General features: G+C 39.5%; 3 protein-coding genes across 4 annotated transcripts in view; 1 reads left to right on the top strand and 2 right to left on the bottom strand.

Moving 5' to 3' along the window:
- TMEM167B (transmembrane protein 167B) overlaps window positions 1–20000 on the bottom strand; it is a 186495-nt gene that overhangs the window by 137385 nt on the left and 29110 nt on the right. The window lies entirely within an intron of this gene.
- LOC149455312 (uncharacterized) lies at window positions 1478–11111 on the top strand. Its single transcript, XM_089686473.1, is given in 3 exon segments — window positions 1478–2632; window positions 7825–9875; window positions 9877–11111. Coding segments are annotated over 2 exon segments (2706 nt in total). The 5' UTR covers window positions 1478–2632; window positions 7825–7826; the 3' UTR covers window positions 10534–11111.
- On the bottom strand, window positions 14224–14931 carry LOC149455311 (lamina-associated polypeptide 2, isoforms alpha/zeta-like). Its single transcript, XM_089686469.1, has one exon. It carries the CDS (start codon window positions 14929–14931, stop codon window positions 14224–14226), a length of 708 nt encoding a protein of 235 aa, XP_089542595.1.

Raw genomic sequence — 20000 nt, 5'->3', positions numbered from 1 at the left:
GCCCGCCCTACCTGTCCCGCGGGTGTCAGCAGCGGGTCTCAGCCGCTGGGTCACGGCCGGTCATTACCGGCTGTTTCCCCGCGATTAGCGGTGATCGCTGACAGAGAGCAGGGCTGCATTGTTTACACACAGTCCTGCTATCTGTCAGTTGCCTGTCAGCTCCTGACAAGCTGAAGAGGGAGAGAAGAGTTTCTCTCTTCCAATCAGCCTGTCCCCGTCCAGCACACACCCCCGCCCCCTACTAAAACACTCCCCTCACACAGTTAACCCTAAAAAATGTTAACCCCTTCCTCCCCAGTGCCATTAGTACAGGGTCAGTGGGTTTTTTTTTTCACTGATCACTGTATTGGTGTCACTGGGGATGTCAGTGACCCCAAGTCAGTTCCCCCCCAGTGTCAAAATGTCCACCGCAGTCCCGCAGTCCTGCCATAAGTCGCTGATCGCCGCCATTATTAGTATAAAAAAATTTTTAAAATCCCAGTATCTTTCCTACCATTTGTAAACGCTATAACTTTCATGTAAACCAATTAATTTACACGTATAGGGATTATTTTTAGCAGAGACATGTCGCGGAATGCATTTTGGATGAAATTTGTGACACAATTTGATTTAATTTTTTTTACTGGACATGTTTTATAGCAAAACGTCCAAAATGTTGTTTTTTTCTCTCAAAATTGTCAGCCTTTTTTTTTTATAGCGCAAAAAATAAAAACGCACAGGCGATCAAATACCACTGAAAGAAAGCTCAATTTGTGGGAGAAAAAGGATGTAAATTTAATTTGGGTGCAGTGTTGCATTACCGCGCAATTGTCAGTTAAAGTAACGCAGCGCCATAACACAAACCTCTTCTGTAACCGCTTCCTGACCACCCTACAGCAGAAATACTGCTAACGGGCAGCATGGGTATGCAAAATCATATATATATATATATACACACACATACATACATACACACACACACACACACACACACACACACACACACACACACACGTGATTCGAACGCCCGTGGTTTTCACCCCCCTCCCAGATAGCGTCAGATTGCCCGTCAGTACACCAGTCATCACATTTAACCCCTTGATTGCCAGGAGCACGCTCATGTACAATAAACCTCCATTGCTAGTATAGTGTCTGAACGGGTCAATATCTTTGATCAGATCAGCACTATACCAGCGTTCACATTAGTATAGCGTCCCCAAAAACGCAGCATTAGCGGGATCAGCCCCGGCACCTGCGTTTAGCCCCTACGCTTACCCCCCCTTCTCCCCCAGCAAGTGCAGTGTCAGTAGGTCACTGTCACTTGATACATTGCACACAAAACTGCAGTGTTCGCAGAATCAGGCCTGATCTCTGTTAGCACTTGCCAGTAAATTTTGATGACTCTCATATGCAGCAGAGTGCCAGTACTAGTGCCGCTCTAGCTTTTGGTGAACTGTCGATGTAGAAATTAATTCACCATAAAACAGACGTCTCATATCTTTCAAAATGACAGCAAAAGTCATTTTGAAGTAATTTTAACTTAGCGTGTGTATGAAGCTTTGGAAAGCAGGTGTTAAAGATGAACCATGGTATATTCATGTCTAAGAGGTCAGCAGGTCATAAGCTTAGTTTTAAGAATAGCAATTGGAATGTAAAAAGATATTGATATGTAGTAGAACAAAGAAAGGATATGTCTTTTATAAAGAAAATCATGTCTAATCTATAATATAGTTAGTTGGATAATTATTTATAATCAATTTATTAGTTAGGAATAGTGTGTGATAAGTTTAGTATCAATTATAGTTGGTTATATGCATTTATGTGAACATTGTCCCTTGCTAAAGATATGTGAAGCCATTGTGTATATTATATTACAGTATCATGTATTTCTGTCGTCTAAGAGGTTTGCAAATAACGTCATACTAAGTATAGGTTTAGAAGGCTTACATATATGGACACTAAGAGTATATGTTTAGAAGAAGCACAAATAAGGGTTTTACTTATTTAGCCAACACTGAATTAGGAAATAACTGTTTAGTGGGTTGGTCTGGTAAAATATATATAAGATGTGCCTTAGAGATAGAGAGACACATACACTCACTCACACTCATACATCAAGACATTATACAGCTGACACGCACTGACATATTTGTCTCCTGGTAAGGCCTGCAAAGCCTTGATACACCTGTTGTCTTCCTTGCCAAGACTGAAACACTTGTCATAGAACAGGCAAGAGATTAGACATTTCTCCAAAGCTCATTTCTTTTTCCATAATCTACAACTTTTGTTATATTTTACTCTGTATTTTATTTTATCTTTTGTATTCATTTTTGATGCCAAGTGTGAATTAAATAAAAGTCACACTGTTTTAAATCAGCCTGGCACTAGAACAATTTGCCTCAAACGCCTAAAGACAGACACTTAAATAATATAAGTGTCACGATATTTAACATTTGGCTAAGCCAGCCTCCGCCACAGTTTTTTCCGGTTTTTCCTTCCTTGATAAAGGGGGAGAAAGCACAGACTGATCAAGTTTTGGGAAAAACACGGTGCAAAGAACCTAGAAGTGAAGGCGTTTGTGTTTCGTCAGACGTTGACGAGAGGTCCAGTGACGGAGCCACCGGCTGCAAAAAAAGAAAATCATCTGATTACGGTGAGTAAAAGTTATGGAATTTATTGATAAACTAGCTATAGAAAGCAAGTTCGAGTTTAAGGATGTTTCTTTATATCCTGATGATGGTAAATTATGGCAGTACATGTACAAGGAATGTTTACAGGCCAATGTTCAGATAGATAAATCTAGATTTACTGTAAACAAACAGCATAAGAAGATATCTAATATCTTAAAGTTGGTAAGAATATTCAACAAAATGATTTTGAATATTGACTTACCTGCTAAAAGTGTTTCTACACTAAAGCAGACAGAATGTAGCACTGTACAGAACACAGAAATGCATGACAATTTGTCTCAAGATCCTCTTAATTGTCCAAATTGTGACATACTTTGTAACTACATAGAAAATCTTGAGGAGCAAATTGATTCTAAAACAAATCTTTTGTTAAGACTGCAGAATGACAGAAAAGAGGTTGCTGTATTAACAAAAGGTGGTAAAAAGACTGATTCTAAACAGTCAAAGCCTCAAGCTTCCTGCATTCCTGAAATGGGGGAAGATGACGCAAATGACAAAGCCGAAGTTAGAAAGAAAAAACTACTAGACCGTGCAGCTAAATTAAAATTACAAATTCATGATCAATTAATTAAAATTTTAAAAGATATTCCAGCGTATGACTCAAAGGTCGATGCCGTTTATAATGCGGACATCTTCGAGTCTTATACAGATCGTTATCACTTGACTGACGAACAGCGTAACCGTATCTATTATCTTTGGATACCTGCACATTTTGCTAGACGACTTGTGCAATCACCTGTTATTGACGATGACGGACAGGAGATACATAGTGACGCATCAGACAGATTACGACAATTGTTGTTATGTACCACAGGTGAGGAAGTACCTTCTTTAGAAGTACTAGACTCATTACAGACTTCAGTTAGAGAAGACCCTTATGAATTTAAAATTAAATTCACAAAGGCATACAAAATGGTCTTGGGCGTAGATGATGAAAACGATACAGGTATGATAAAAGCATTTGTAAAAAAATTTAAATATCTTGATCCAACTTCTTTGGCCATTGTGCAAGATAAAAATTCGATTACAGATGCTTGTTCATTCATTGATAAAATCAGAAGACAAATGAAACAGAACTATCTCAAGTCTAAGATAGCGCTGGTTCAAAATGACACTTTAAATAGAAACGGTCAAACTGCAGCTAAGACAGGAATGACTGCTCTTAGTAAAAGTGACAGATACAAGCAGGTGAGACAGAGAAAGCCAATAACTTGTTACTACTGTCAAAAGCCTGGACATTTAAAATGGAAGTGTAAAAAATTCTTAAAGGATATGCAGATAAAGGATTCAAGAAATTAAGGTAAAGAAAATTGACTTATTTCTCTTGAACCATCTGCTCCTCCTAGTCAGAAGGAAACTCAATCTTCTTCTCCCTATGCTCCTCTGATAAAACAAATCAGAGAGTTATCGGTCAGCAGCGGTTTGACTGAAAAGAACTTGCAGTCAACCACTGTTAATTCAGCTCCATTATTGCCTACTCCATGACTAGACAATAAAAAGGAAATAAAATCTCATCATCTAGAATATGTAACACCAATATGTCTAGATAAATGTGGACGCCCTTACATTAAAGCAAAATTGAATGGACAAAAGCTCAAGTTTCTAATCGATACAGGTGCCGAAATCTCTATTACTGGTGTAAGATTACCTCTTTTGACAGATGCAACAGTATGTACAGTTGTTGGATTTAACGGATCAGGTAACTCGAAAGCTTCAATGTGTAAAAATGTTTCATTTGAAATCCCTGATCATTTGGATACCGAGATTGATATTTGGTATTGTCAAGGTGCAGAGAATATCATTGGGACAGATATCCTTCAACGAAGAGGTTGGATAATTGACCTTGGTAATGGCATTGTATGGAAAGGTTCCATTAATCGTAAGCCTGTAGTAATTGACCCAGCAGATTACTGTGAGGTCGGCAGCATCTGTTTAACAGAAGTGCTTGCTGCAGACCATAAATGGCCAGATAGTGGTGACAATCAACAATTAGAACAATTGGTCAAATCATACAAAAATCTTTGAAGCCAAGGCAAAAATGAGGCCGGTCTATTTAAAGACATAGAAGTAGACGTGCAAGGCAAGGATCCGCCCCCACAGAAGCAATACAAATTGCCACCAGAATCTATTGAACCAGTATCAATAGTCATACAGGAGCTTCTGCAACAAGGTATTATCAGAAAAACAAATTCTGTAACAAACAATCCATTATGGGTAGTACCTAAACGTGATGACCCTAAATCATTCAGGCTTCTGGTAGATCTCAGAATGCTGAATAAATATACCCCAAGCTGCGCTCCAATAGTGGCAGATACACCAGATATAATGTCCCGAATTGATGCAAAAGCAAAAGTGTTCTCTGTGATTGACATTGCAAATGGATTTTTCTCAATCTCTTTATCTAAAAGCTGTCAATATAAATTTGCCTTCTCCTTTGAAAATGCTCAGTATACCTTCACACGTCTTGTGAAAAGCCTACATTTGAGCTCAAGTATATTTCATCAAGCTTTAGCAGATGTCCTATCTAAATTTTCTAGGCCAGAATGTATCCTACAACATGTGGACCATATCTTGTTGTCAACAGAAAATGAGCAAGAACATTTAAACCTTTTGGCAGAATTGTTTGATCTGCTGCAAGATGCAGGTCTCAAGCTGAATACTCGTAAGGTTCAGCTCATGAAAAGCGAGGTCAAGTTTCTCGGCATTCAGATCAGTCCGGGTAAACGCCAACCTTTGCAAGAAAGGGTTAATGCTATTGCTGCACTTCCTGTACCAACAACATTCAAAGCACTAAGACAATTTCTAGGATTAGTGAATTTTTCTAGAGAGTTCATTGAGTCATTTGCTGATAAAGCAAAACCTCTGTATGAACTTCTAAAGAATAATGAGGAAAATGGTTTTGGTCCTTGGACAGAAGTTCAGCAAAAGGCCTTTGAATCTTTGAAAAAAGATTTGCAGACAGCACCAGCCCTAACTACAGTAGAAAAGCAAGCACTGTTTGCTTTGCAGGTGCATACATCTGAAACTGCTATTTCTTCGGTGTTGCTTCAGCTACAAGGAGGAAATTGGAGGATCCTAGCATATTTCTCTAGGCTTTTAACACCTGTTGAGAAAGGTTTTGACACGTGTTAAACAATTGGTAGGAGTTCACTATGCAGTAAAAGCAACTGAGCACATTGTAGGATTCAACAAAATTATCTTACAAACACCCCATTCCACCCTGAAATTTCTCCTTGAAAAAAACATCCCAGGTGTTTCCAATCAAAGATTTTCACAATGGTTATTGGCTTTATCACCCAAACAGATCCAGGTTGAACATAATGCCAAATATGTACTCCCTCAATTGATGGAATATAATGGATCAGAACATGAGTGTTCATGTGAAGTCCAAGACACTCACTCTCCTCTGTTTTGCAGAGAAGCAGAGAAGACTGATGAACCTGTGTTTGTGGATGGTTCACGTTATTGTGTCTCAGGGGAGTATTTTTCAGGTTATGCAATCTGGTTTCCAAAGAGAGGATATGCCATACAACACAGACTTCCAGGACACTTTTCAGCACAAAAAGCAGAACTGATAGCCATTGAGACAGTGTTAACTGTAGACAAAGAAGAGAATCAAAGTCCACTAGTGATTTATAGTGACAGTTCATATGTTGTGCGTTCTCTTACTGATTATTTTCCAATTTGGAAAAGACGAGGTTTTGTAGATGCTTCAAACAAAGCTTTAGCACACAGAGAGATATTAGAGTCAATTTTTGCACTAGCAGGGATAAACCCTTGTGCCTATGCAATTGTTAAAGTACCAGCACATAGGAAAGACAATGATGAACTGAGCATAGGAAATATGATAGCTGACACATTAGCAAAAGAAGCAGCTGTTAATGAACAGTCAGAGACTCCATCTGAAGTAGTTTCAGTAAACACACAGTCAGAAAAACAGATACACAGATCCCCTCATTTGCAGAAGAACAGAAAAAGGACCCATCCCTTTCTGCTTCTCAGGTTGATACAGAATCTTCCTTTGTTTTTGAAAACAAGATTTTGTTTCATGACTGTAACGGGGTTCTGCGTCCTGTCATACCAAAACATTTACAAGTGGAGTTCACAAAATACAATCATGAAAGTTTAGGCCATGTAGGTAAGCAGAGATTGTTAGAGATTCTCAAAGAGAAATTTTTCTGGGAAAAAATGGATGAGACTGCAGACAATGTAATTCAATCTTGTCTTATTTGTGCTCAAGTGAACCCCAGGCCAAAAGGACAGAAACCTCCTTTACAAAGAACTCCTCCAGCTAATGGTCCATGGTCCACATTACAACTTGACTATATAGGACCATTACCAACAGGAAAAAATGGTTTCAAATATGCTCTCATAATTGTTGATGTTTTCTCAAAATGGGTTGAGATTTTACCTGTACGCACAGACGATGCACTAACAACTGCAAGAATGTTAATTAATCATGTTTTTCCTACTTGGGGGATCCCAATTGACATCAGTTCAGAACGTGGAACTCATTTCACAGGTAAAGTAATGCAGGCAATGTGTAAAATTTTGGGAATCCAGCAAAGATTTCATGTTCCATACCATCCGCAATCTGCAGGTATTGTGGAAAGAATGAACAGGACTATCAAATCCAGAATTGCTAAAATGTTGTTAGACAAAGGACATACATGGGTAGATGCCGTGCCTTTTGTTCTGATGAGTATCAGAAGTACAACATCTTCATCTACACAATACAGTCCATTTGAACTGATGACAGGTAGAAAAATGCCGCTTGTTTTTCCACATGAACCGTGTTTTTTGTCAACTCCGCAAAAAGAAGCTATTGAGAAAACCAAATGGTTACAGATGTTGCAAGACAATCTAAATGCCATTTTGCCACATGCAGCTACTCACATGCAGAAAATGATCCCTCCACACTCCTCAAAATTTGAGAAAGGTGGACAAGTCATGATTAAAACATTTAGAAAAAGTGGGCCGTGGCAAAGTAATTGGGAAGGTCCTTTTGAAATTTTGGACACACGTGGTGTAATGATACAAGTCCAAAGACCTCTCAATTCTGTTAAAAATGCACGGAGACAACAAAAAATATGGGTTCACACTGATCAATGCAAGCTGTTTATGCCAAGATAATGATACTGCATTTCTTTTGCAGAAATGACATCTGATAATCAAATATGGAGGAACATCAAACTCCAAAAAGAAATACTGACAACATCAGAAAATTGGAAAGAAAGAAAGAACATTAAAAGGAGAAAATTCGTCGTCACAGGACTCCTTTTCTCATTAATGACATTTTTATTCCTAAAAACTTATATGACTTTTTCCAGCCCAGCAGAGAAGAACAAGTCCGAGACCCTGCATAAAAGAGAATTGCCTTTATCCAGAAACAAGAGACATTTTCCAAGATACAGTGACATTGACACAGCCGTAGACTTGTATGGACTTGCTTGTATAGGTCATGGAGCTACTTGTTGTATGCAGTTTTATTTTCTTCATAGTAACTCTATTGAAATACAAGCTAGAATAGAATCTAAAACAAAGTTTACAAAAATGCAAGGATCATATGTACATAATAATAAAACTGGTACATATGAATGTAATTTAACTGAGATGGGGTTCTGGTCCATAGTTTTAAAAGGAAATGAGTCTACAATTTGGACTGGCGATGTAACTGGAGATAGAGTAGGTTCTTCTTCTGTAGGAGGATCCAAAACAGATATTTGGTTTTTGACCCAATATTATTTACAGTTTATGGATCCTGAACACTTAAAGATTACAGGAGATGAAGAAGGAGATGTAATTAGAGTATGGGATTTTCAAATAACAAGAGGTTCAGCTCACGTTAAAGTGAGAGTGACTATTTCAATTGTAGACTTGATTATTCCAGATATAAAAGTATCTCCTCAAGCTGTTAAAATTATTGAAGGAAAGGATGATTTAAATTTGATATGTACTACACAAATATATTTACCTCAAAATTCCCTATTAACTTGGAAAAGAAATGGTGAATTTTTGGGCAGTCTTTTCCATAGCTCTACTAATATAATTCGTAAGAGTAATCTTGGAAATGTAGATTGGACTAATAATAACTTTATTTATCAACACAGTAGTCCAAATCTTAATGACAGAGGCATATATGAATGTTGCATATCATTAGAAAATAATCCAATGAAATGTGATACTGCAAATGTTATAATTTCATCTCCTAAGAACATTAAGTGTACTGATGAAAAATTTATTCCTTCTAGTCCATTTCAAATTAATCATTTCCAACCCAGACATCTCTTAAGAGAAGGACATTTTGTGATTATACTTTGGAAATTTAATGTTTCTGAATGGAAAATTTCATCAAAGTATCCTCAATGTCAAGAATACTTAATTAATATGGAATTGGGTATGGATAAATGGTTTGGAGCTAATAATAAAAATAACAACAGGAATAAACGAGGTATCATAGAAGGAATTTTAGGTGGAGTTGGTACTATTGGAAGTATTACCAATAGTATGGATATTAATACATTACAGTCTGATCTGGAAACAGCGGGCTTAGTGGGTAGTAAAAGTATTAAAGTTCAAAGAAATGTAAATCAAATATTAGAAAATATGTTAATGAAGACAGCTACGGTTATAGGCCCAGCTGTAGTCCACTTACAAGAGGTTACTTTGAATTTAATGGACAGAGAACAACATTCCCACATAGCCAGAACATGTCTAGAAATACAGACAGAGTATTCTACCAATTTTAAAATAATTGCACAAGCATTCCAAAGTGGAATAACTCCTCTAAGTCTTTTGCAAAGTTTACCTAATGAATATGTATTTGCAAAAAATCATACAGATTTATGGGTAAATAAATGGGTAGGATGTAATCAACATGAATGCTTTGGTACCTCAATGATTCCCATTGCTGGGAAAGAACAAATGTTAGTTCCAGTTACAGTCTTAGGATTGCCAGTTAGTAATACTCAGTTATATTATCAATTACAGTTTGTAGATTTTGCTTTGGATACTTATACATCTGAACCAGAACAACTAGATTTATCTTCTTGTTTACATTTTCAATCAAAAGTAATATGTTTGCCTAATCAGGACAAAAGTATTTTTCACTCTTGTTTTCATAATCATTCATTATGTACAGCAAGAATAGAAAAAGTAAAAACTTCACTTGACCTAGTCACTGTTGTAGGAAAGAGGAAAGTCTGTGTTTCAAGTCATGACAGACACTGAAACAGTGAAAGCTTTCTTCCTATCCTGCACACATACAGATATCCTGAGTCGAGGCTTGTATTGTATAGAAGGAGATCTTACAGGAATTAGTTTAAATGAAATTAGAGTAAATTTAACTAATATACTTACGAAAAATGTGAGTGTTCTACCTATACAATATAATATATCTCAAGTAGATGAGTTTCCATGGAAGGAATGGGCAGAGATCATACAAAAGGATAAGGGATTATTAATTGCTTTGCCTGAAGAACTTCAGAAAGCAGAAATAATATTTAAGCATGAACAAGGAAATCTACTAGAGATAGAACATGATTGGTCTGAATTTTCAGGTCGTTCATGGTGGTCAAAATTTAAAAATACTGTATCAATGTGGGGAAAAACTTCAGTAACAGCAGCTGTTGGAAATATATTATTACACCCATTAATTATTATATTTATTATTATGATTTTATGTATTTTATTTCAAATCTGTATTATGATTAGAATGAAACAATTTTACAAATTGATTAAGAAACAAATGAAAGAAGGTGAAAAAATCCTGTCAGGTATTATTAGAAGGAAGGTTACCTCTGACCTAACTGACCTGGTTATAGAAAATGGTGCATCTGGAACAACTGATTCAGAGCGTGTATAGTTGGGCCATGAATGAAGTATGAATGTATATATAATATTATATGACAAATTATATTTAGGGGGAATATTGTAGAAATTAATTCACCATAAAACAGACGTCTCATATCTTTCAAAATGACAGCAAAAGTCATTTTGAAGTAATTTTAACTTAGCGTGTGTATGAAGCTTTGGAAAGCAGGTGTTAAAGATGAACCATGGTATATTCATGTCTAAGAGGTCAGCAGGTCATAAGCTTAGTTTTAAGAATAGCAATTGGAATGTAAAAAGATATTGATATGTAGTAGAACAAAGAAAGGATATGTCTTTTATAAAGAAAATCATGTCTAATCTATAATATAGTTAGTTGGATAATTATTTATAATCAATTTATTAGTTAGGAATAGTGTGTGATAAGTTTAGTATCAATTATAGTTGGTTATATGCATTTATGTGAACATTGTCCCTTGCTAAAGATATGTGAAGCCATTGTGTATATTATATTACAGTATCATGTATTTCTGTCGTCTAAGAGGTTTGCAAATAACGTCATACTAAGTATAGGTTTAGAAGGCTTACATATATGGACACTAAGAGTATATGTTTAGAAGAAGTACAAATAAGGGTTTTACTTATTTAGCCAACACTGAATTAGGAAATAACTGTTTAGTGGGTTGGTCTGGTAAAATATATATAAGATGTGCCTTAGAGATAGAGAGACACATACACTCACTCACACTCATACATCAAGACATTATACAGCTGACACGCACTGACATATTTGTCTCCTGGTAAGGCCTGCAAAGCCTTGATACACCTGTTGTCTTCCTTGCCAAGACTGAAACACTTGTCATAGAACAGGCAAGAGATTAGACATTTCTCCAAAGCTCATTTCTTTTTCCATAATCTACAACTTTTGTTATATTTTACTCTGTATTTTATTTTATCTTTTGTATTCATTTTTGATGCCAAGTGTGAATTAAATAAAAGTCACACTGTTTTAAATCAGCCTGGCACTAGAACAATTTGCCTCAAACGCCTAAAGACAGACACTTAAATAATATAAGTGTCACGATATTTAACAGTCGAGTACCAGCGGTCTAGTACATCCTGGTCTTTCACATACTTCCTTGATTTCACTGTTCAACAAATTTTTATTTTTTGCCAGTTTTGGAAACAAAAGGATCCATTTCTTAATGAATTTCACATTCTGAGTTCAAATATAACAATGAAATTTGTCAATTGGCTCTAGTTTTTCTGTAAACGGAAAGTTTTCTACTATAGGCGTAATGACTACATAATGCACAATAATTATATAGATAGATGTCTTTCCACAAATATAAAGCAAGTGATATTGACTACATAACAAAGCCTAAATGGCATAATAAATTGCATAGGATTACCAAGAAAAATTATAGCCATAAGCTAAATTGAATCATTTTAATACTTAGGATTCTCACTAGCTTTGTCTTCAGTTTGTGTCGGTTTTGCTTCTCTTGGCTTTTCTCTTGTATTCGAGGAAAGGGCTATCTCTTACAACTGCACGTGACTACACGCTTCAGGTTCTTCCTCACTTGACTCAACCACGAAGGATTCTGGTGCTTTAGGAATTGGTAGCCCCTCTCCATGAGGAACTGGACGTATTGCCGATGGAATATTTGGATAGTGCACAGATAACTTTTTCTTCTTATTTAGCCCTTTTACAATTGGAGGCACCATACAAAAGTAACAATTACTAACATGATCTGTTGGCTCTCTCCAAATCATTGGCACAGCGAAAGGCATAGATGCCTTTTTTCCATTCAACCATTGCTCCAGTGCCGTCCCACAAGAATTGCAGCATATATGTGGTGCCCAGCTCTTGTCCTGGTCTCCTATCTTGCAGCCAAAATACAAGTTGTAGGCTTTCTTAATCATTCCTGTTATCCTCCTTTTTTGTGAGATAAAACTTATTTCACCGCAGATATAGCAGAAATTATCTGCTTTACTCACACAAGTTCGAGGCATTACTGAGTAGCCTATATAAGCATAAAACGAAATGTAAAGACGCTGTCGAACTACAATCAGCTACAGATACTGCAGCTTTTATGCAGTGAAGTGATGCAATTAAAGGCTAATATTGCATCATCTCAGTATACATGCAATTTTCTATTGGTCACCAGTATCAATTGCGCAATATGCAGCTGAAGTTGCATCATAATTTTGAATGGCTTACGTCATTAGATGGGTGAATATATCATGGAAACTAGAGCCAATCAACATTTTTTAGGGTCATTTTCGTTTTCAGCACCCCAAAATTATGTAAGATTAGCTAATTTTATGCCCAAAATTTTTTACCTGTTGAACAGTGTTTTTGGAGCTGTTTTTCACGGAATATCTGTATGCGTTGATTGTGGATCAAAGCAGTTTATATGCAGAACAATTTATTGCCGCCAACCCAAATTCAAACCTTGCCAGACCATTCGAATGGAAACTCATTACGGTTTTCAAATTTACATTTTTTTTGGGCCTAACCCTCAACATGGGCATTACTAAAAGAAATGAATTGCGATTGTATTGGTAAGACCCGATTCATCATATACCGTGTTCTCTGCTGCCATGGCCAGGCATAGATATGAGAGTATAATGTGTTTTATGCATTTCAGCGACAATACACTCTGTCATCCACGGGGTAACCCTGAATTTGACCAGCTCCACAAAATTGAGCCCCTCGCAAATCACCTTAACCTAAAATTTGCAGATGTCTATACTCCCCAGCAAAACATCTGCGTTGAGTCCCTTATTAATTTTTCTGACCGCCTTTCATTCAAACAATTTCTCCCCTGCAAGCGTGCCAGATACGGGGTCAAGATGTAGAAGACCTGTGAGAGGACAACAGGCTATACTTATAAGTTTCGGATTTACGAGGGAAAAGGTAGTCACGTGGAGCCCGCCCGGATGCCCAGACTACATGGGGAGCAGTGGCAAGATAGTTTGGGACTTGGTGTCATCATTTCTCCATATGGGGTACCACTTATACGTGGACAATTTTTATTCAAGCGTGCCACTATTTAGACATTTATTCAATCTAGGAACTGGCACTTGTGGCAAAGTGTGACCTAATGCGTGCCCACCATGAGAAGTGGGTGGACACAGGTGGTATATTCTAATGGTGGGCGTACCACACACTTTTTCTGGCAGAGATTTCTTCGAATTTTTTCATTCAGTCCACTGGCTGCATACAAAAAAAAAAAAAAAAAAAAAACATAGCGTATATAACCAACAAGGACCAGCGATGCACTGGTACATCACTGGATTTAAATTGTTATACCAGGATGATGCCTACAGCTGCAGGTATCATCCTGGTATCGTTTTTTTCAGCCGGTGATCGGCTTTCATGTAAAAGCAATCCTAGTGGCTAATTAGCTGCAAGATTGCTTTTATAAACAGTGGGAGATGATGTCCCCCCTCCCCTGCTGCCTTCCAAAGCCTTCTCGAGCAGTCCTGTGCCATCAGGGGAACCTGAGAATGCAGCCGGTGTTTCTGCCAGCTGACCATAGAGCTGATTGGAGACCAGAATGGTGCCAATCTTCTCTATAGTCTAAGAATTCGGAAGCTACAAGCATTTCATCACTTCAGTTTCGCAGGATATAAACAGCGCCATTTGTAAATTGGGAAAGCATCTGATCACACCGATTTTGGTTTGATTAGATAATGTAACGTGTCCCTGGTTTGATTAGATAATGTAACGTGTCCCTCCCTCCTGCAACTTCCTCTTGAGGGGGAAGGACTTCTTCCTGTCAGCCGTCCGGTCCAACAATTCCTCCAACCCTGGGCCGAATAGACAGTCTCCTGTGAAGGGGATGCCGCACAATCTAACTTTTGAAGTGATGTCCCCCTGCCACGTTTTTAACCACAGCGCCCTTCTAGCCGAATTGGTCAGGGCAGCTGACCTAGCCCCCAACCTCACCGACTCCGCAGAAGCGTCCGCGATATATCCGACCCCTTGCAAAAGGGTCTCAAAGGAGGCCAACATTTTTTCCCTGGGAGAGTCTGCCACAATATGGGCCTGCAATTGTGTAAGCCAGTATTCTAAGTTTCTTGCTACCACGGTCGTGGCCATGGCCGGCTTCAGGTTGTAAAGGGTCGAATCCCAGGCCTTCCTAAGGAGAGATTCCGCCCTCCTGTCTAATAGATCCGGTAAGACCCCCATCTCTTCAAACGCCAGATCAGTCCTCCTAGTCGTTTGGGAAAAGGCCGCATCTAGTTTAGGGTTCTTGTTCCACACCGCCTCTGGGTCCTCACTAAACGGAAACCTCCTTCTTAACGCCTTAGAGAAGAACGGCTTCCTTTCCGGATCCTGCCACTCCTTCCTAATGGTCTCCACCAAAATGTCATGCACAGGAAATATTCTGTGCTTTTGCTCCTCCAATCCCTGATACATTTGGTCACGGAGAGATAAGGTCTTAACCTCCTCCTTAATGTCCAGGGTCTCATATATAGCCCCCAGGAGCTCATCCACCTCCTCTAGGGTCAATTTATACCGGGAGGGACCCCTGCCTTCCTCCGAGGGACCTTCCCCCGCAGATTCCTCTTCAGACTGGGAATCCCCCGATGGCCCTTCCTCCTCTCCAGACACGAGGGGTTCCCTGCTCCTACCTACCGAGACTACCGGGGGGGGGTGGTGCAGGCTGGGGAAGGGCAAACCGTTCCATGAGGGATTTGAAGGAGTCGAAGGTGCTAGCCAAGTCCTTTACCGACCTGGCTAAGTCCCCCTGTTCCGGCCTCTCCTCCTTCTAACTAACCCCTCTATACAAGGGCCACAAAGAACCTTCTTCCAGGTTTCTTTTAAAGGTTCCCTGCAGGATGGGCATCTTCGTCTAGGCTCCTGGTACTTGAGCTCAGCCCGAGCCTTGCCCTGAAAAGACACAAAGAAGGGGCAGGAGGGAAGCCTGACAAACCTAACCTCTCACCAATTTTGCCCCCCCCCCCCCACTCCTTCCCGGCAGAGCCTAAGGGCCTGCTCCCACCGCAGACCCCCTGCCCTACCCATTACACACCCCACCACCCAAGGGTCCCGGAATACCCCTTGAGCTAGGGGTCAACAGGTAGGGGAGGCCTCCACTGAGGCACCTTACCTGTATCTGGCTGGTGCCGGCATCTCCTGGTCCCTGTGCCTCCGACATCCCGCTCAGGAGGGTGGTCGCCTGGTGCTAGCCTGTCCCCCAGGCAGCTGTGCACTGCACCGCCTTTTAAATCTCGCGCCGCCGTCGCAGCCCTGGGCGAAGCCCCGCCCCTTCCGCCGGAAATCGCTGTCTCCCGACGTCCGGCCCAGCAAAGTCACCTGACCGCCAGCATGGGAAAGAGCGAGACTCCACCCCGATCCTCCCCAGATCTCACCACAGCCTCCCCGACGTCCCAACTCGCCGGAGGGGGGCGAAGAGCAGGTACGTGCCTTCCCCCGTCACCCGGGGTGCGCGTCCACTGCACCGCAGCCTGCCCAGGGAGGATATGCAGCCGGACACTCCGGCCTTCACTCCCAGCTGCGTCGAGCCTATCAGTCGGCTATCCGGCCCTCGGCTCCTCTGCCGTCTGTGCGACAGCACCTTGTGCCTCCTCGTGTCTCCCCACCGGAGGAAACACCTGAACTGAGGTCGGAGAGGAGCTCTTTTTATTTTAGGGTGGAGGGGTTTCCTCAGAGGGGGAGGAGCCGAGGTCTCTCAAGGTGCTGGCCTGACGTAAAGGGAAAAATTGCCCCTCCCATGCGCGCACACCTGTGTGCACAAGCCTTGACCCTGTGCCGTTATGTAAACAGCGGTTGCACCATGCATGCGAGGTATTGCCGTGAACGTCAGATCAGTAATTCTAACACTGGAACTACTCTGTAAATCTAAAATGGTGGCTTTTAAAGCGCTGCCTATGGATATTAAAAATGTCGCCATTGCACGGGGCATGCGCAGTTTTAAAGCATGTCATATTTATCTATTTACTCGGCATACCATTATCTTTAATATTTTACCAAACAATTGGCCAATATATTGTGTTTTTGTGCATTAAAAGTAAAAAAAGTTTATTTTTTTTTTAAAAATTGCTTTTGAAAAATCGCTGCGTGAGTACTATGTGCCATAAAAATTGTAGTACCCACCATTTTATTCACTAGAGTGTCTGCTTTAAAAAAATATATAAGTGTTTGGGGGTTAAATTAATTTCCTAGCAAAAAATACAGATTTTTTTCATGTGAACAAAAAGGCTTGGTCTTCAGGTGGTTAGAAGAGTGAATGATGTGTGGCATAAACTTCTAATGCTGGGCATAAAACACCCCCACCCCCCAAAATGACCCTTTTTTGGAAAGTAGTCACCCCAAACTATTTGCTGAGAGGAATGTTGAATCATTAGAAGAATTTATTTTTTTACCACAACTTTTTGGAAAATGACAAAAATATATATATTTTTTACACAAAATTGTCAATTAAATGATTTACTGCTCACACATGCCATGGTTTTATGTGGAATTACTCCCCAAAATACATTTTGCTACTTCTCCCGAGTATGGGGGTACCACATGTGACTTTTTGGCAGTCTAGCCAAGTACAGGAGCCCAAAATCCAATAAGCACCTTCAGGCTTTTAAAGGGCTTTATTTCCTCATTACACTTCCAGACTACCTATCACAGTTTCGGAGGCCCTGAAATGCCAGGATAGCACCTAACCCCCCCAAATTACCCCTTTTTGGAAAGTAGACGCCCCAAGGAATTTGATAAAAAGCACTAAAGTATTTTGCAGATCTCATTTGTTGCCACAAGTTTTTAGAAAATGAAAGAAAAAAACAAAAAAACATTTTTTCTATATTTCAAAACTGTGAGAAAAAATGAGATCTGCAAAATACTCACCATGCCTCTTTTTAAATTCCTTGGGGTGTCTACTTTCCAGAAAGGGGTCATTTGGGGCTATCCTGGCATGTCAGGGCCTTCGAAACTGTGATAGGTAGTGAGGAAGTATAATGAGGAAGTTACGCACCTTCAGGCTTTCAAAGTGGTCATTGGATTTCAGGCTCCTGTATGTGGCTAGGCTCCCAAAAAGTCTCACACATGTGGTATCCCCATACTCAGTTGAAGTAGCAGAATGTATTTTGGGGTGTAATTCCACATATACCCATGGCTTGTGCAAGAAATAAATCATTTAAATGACAACTTCGTGTAAAAAAAAAAAAAGTTGTCATTTTCCAGAAACTTGTGGAAAAAAAAATAAATCTTCCATGGACTCAATATGCCTCTCAGCAGATAGCTTAGGGTGTCTAATTTCCAAAAAGGGGTCATTTGAGGGTGTTTGTACTATTCTGGTATTTTAGCACCTCAAGAAATGTGATGGGCAGTCAGAAAGTAAAAGCTATGTAAATTCCATTATGTATACCATAGTTTGTAGACGCTATAACTTTTACAAAAAGCAATCAATATACACTTATTGGGATTTTTTTTAACCAAAAACATGTAGCAGAATACATTTTGGCCTAAATTTATGACGAAATTTTAGTTTTTTTAGATTTTTTTTATGACCAAATTGAGAAAATATTGTTTTTTTCCCAAAAAATTTTTTTTCTTCAAAAATTTTTTGGTTATAGCGCTAAAAATAAAAAGTGCACAGGTGATCAAATACCCCCAAAAGAATGCTCTATTTGTGTTTAAAAAAAAAAAGGACAAATTTCATTCATGTACCGTATTGCATGACCGCCCAATTGTGCGTTAAACTAGCGCAGCGCTGTATAGCAAAAAAATTTCGTAAATTGCAGTATCTATACCATAGTTTGTAGACGCTATAACTTTCACACAAAGCAATCAATATACACTTATTGGGATTTTGTTTTACCAAAAACATGTAGCAGAATACATTTTGGCCTAAATTTATAACTAACTTTGAGTTTACTATATATTTTTTATAGCTGAAAGTAAAAAATATAGTTTTTCTTCAAAATATTTGGTCTTTTTTTGTTTATAGCATGAAAAATAAAAAGCGCACAGGTGATCAAATACCACCGAAAGAAAGCTCTGTTTGTGTGAACAAAAAGGACGTAAATTTTGTTTAGGTGCAGCATTGCATGACCGCACAATTATCAGTTGAATTAGTGCAGCACTGAGTAGCAAAAAGAGGCCTGGTCATTAAGGGGGGTAAATCCTCAGGAACTCAAATGGTTAAATAATCGATTTTTATCCACCTTGGTTTTGGATAGAGTAGGGGAAAGGTAAGACCCATCAGTTTATTTTTTTCTCCATCCTGTTAGGAAGATTTTCTTAAACATCCTGTCCCAGAAATGCAACAGGTGTCCTTCAATGGCATACGCCCGCATAAGAGCCTGTCGAATCCAAGCAGAAAATAGTGTTAAAATAGGCTGCCACCAGTCTTTCTTCAGACCATCCGAGAGCACAAAGAAAAGAATCAGACCTCTGAAAAGCAGCAGTCATTGAGCGGTGCATACAATCTTGTGAAGCATGCCGAAGAAGTGAAGTGTGCGATGGCCAAAAACACAGAGACGGAAGAACAATCTTATTAAAGTGAAATCTGACACCACCTTCGGCAGAAAGGAAGTGGGTGGCAGAAGCATCACCTTGTCCTAGGGTAAAAACAGACAAGAGAAAGCAGCCAACCTGAAGAGGCATCGACTAGGAAGGCAACTTTCTGTGAAAGCAGTAGTAGAGGAATATCCCAAAGTCTCTCAAAGGGAGGCTTCTGAAGAGCTGACAGCACCAGATTCAAGTCCCATGGTGGCAATGGGGAGCACACAGGGGGCACCACATGACAACCCCCCTGAAGAAAGTGTGAACTAAGGAATGCGTGATCAAGGGACAATGAAGAAACAGCCAGGGCAAAGACTTGACCCTTGATCATGCCCAAGGCAAGCTTCTGATCCGTACAATGTTGGAGGAAGGCCAACACCCGAGTCACTCAATGATGAGCAAGGGTGGAACCCCAGAGCCTTCCACTGAATGATTTAAGCTCTCCATGTGCAATAAATCTTCCAGGAAGTAGACTTACGAAGCCATAGTCAGAATCACCAAGCCAAACAACTTCCTGTCCTTCAGAACCTGGCTTTCAAAAGCCACACGATCAAGGCCAGCAATGGTAGGAAGGGTGGTGGAACACGGTCTGAGAAATTTAAAAAAAAAATAACTACTTGTCCAGTGACTAAATCGGTGAGCCAATCTACTTGTCCCTCATGACAATCTACTTGTCCAGATGAAAATTTTTTTATTTTTTTTAACCAAAGCCGCATTTAAATCAGGTGATTTTAGAACTGTTTTAAAAACAAAAGGGGTTTTATGGCGACTTAAATGTATAACATTTTTAACATTGTGCTGTTTATCTCCTTCTCCCACCCCCCCTCCCTGTTTGTCTCCAGCACCACATCTGGGGACTAGCAGGGAGGAGAGAGACCTTGCAGTGTAATGAGCACCGTTTGGCTGATCCTCAGGAAAGGGGAGCGTCGGAGCCATTTTTTGCATTTTTTGCACAAGATTAATCA

The sequence above is a fragment of the Staurois parvus genome, unplaced genomic scaffold (assembly GCF_062004578.1).
Source record: "Staurois parvus isolate SC_StPar_1 unplaced genomic scaffold, SC_StPar_1.0 ptg000399l, whole genome shotgun sequence".
Lineage (NCBI taxonomy): Eukaryota > Metazoa > Chordata > Amphibia > Anura > Ranidae > Staurois > Staurois parvus.
Note: the sequence above shows the minus strand (reverse complement) of the source record. Positions and strands in the feature narration are given on the sequence as shown.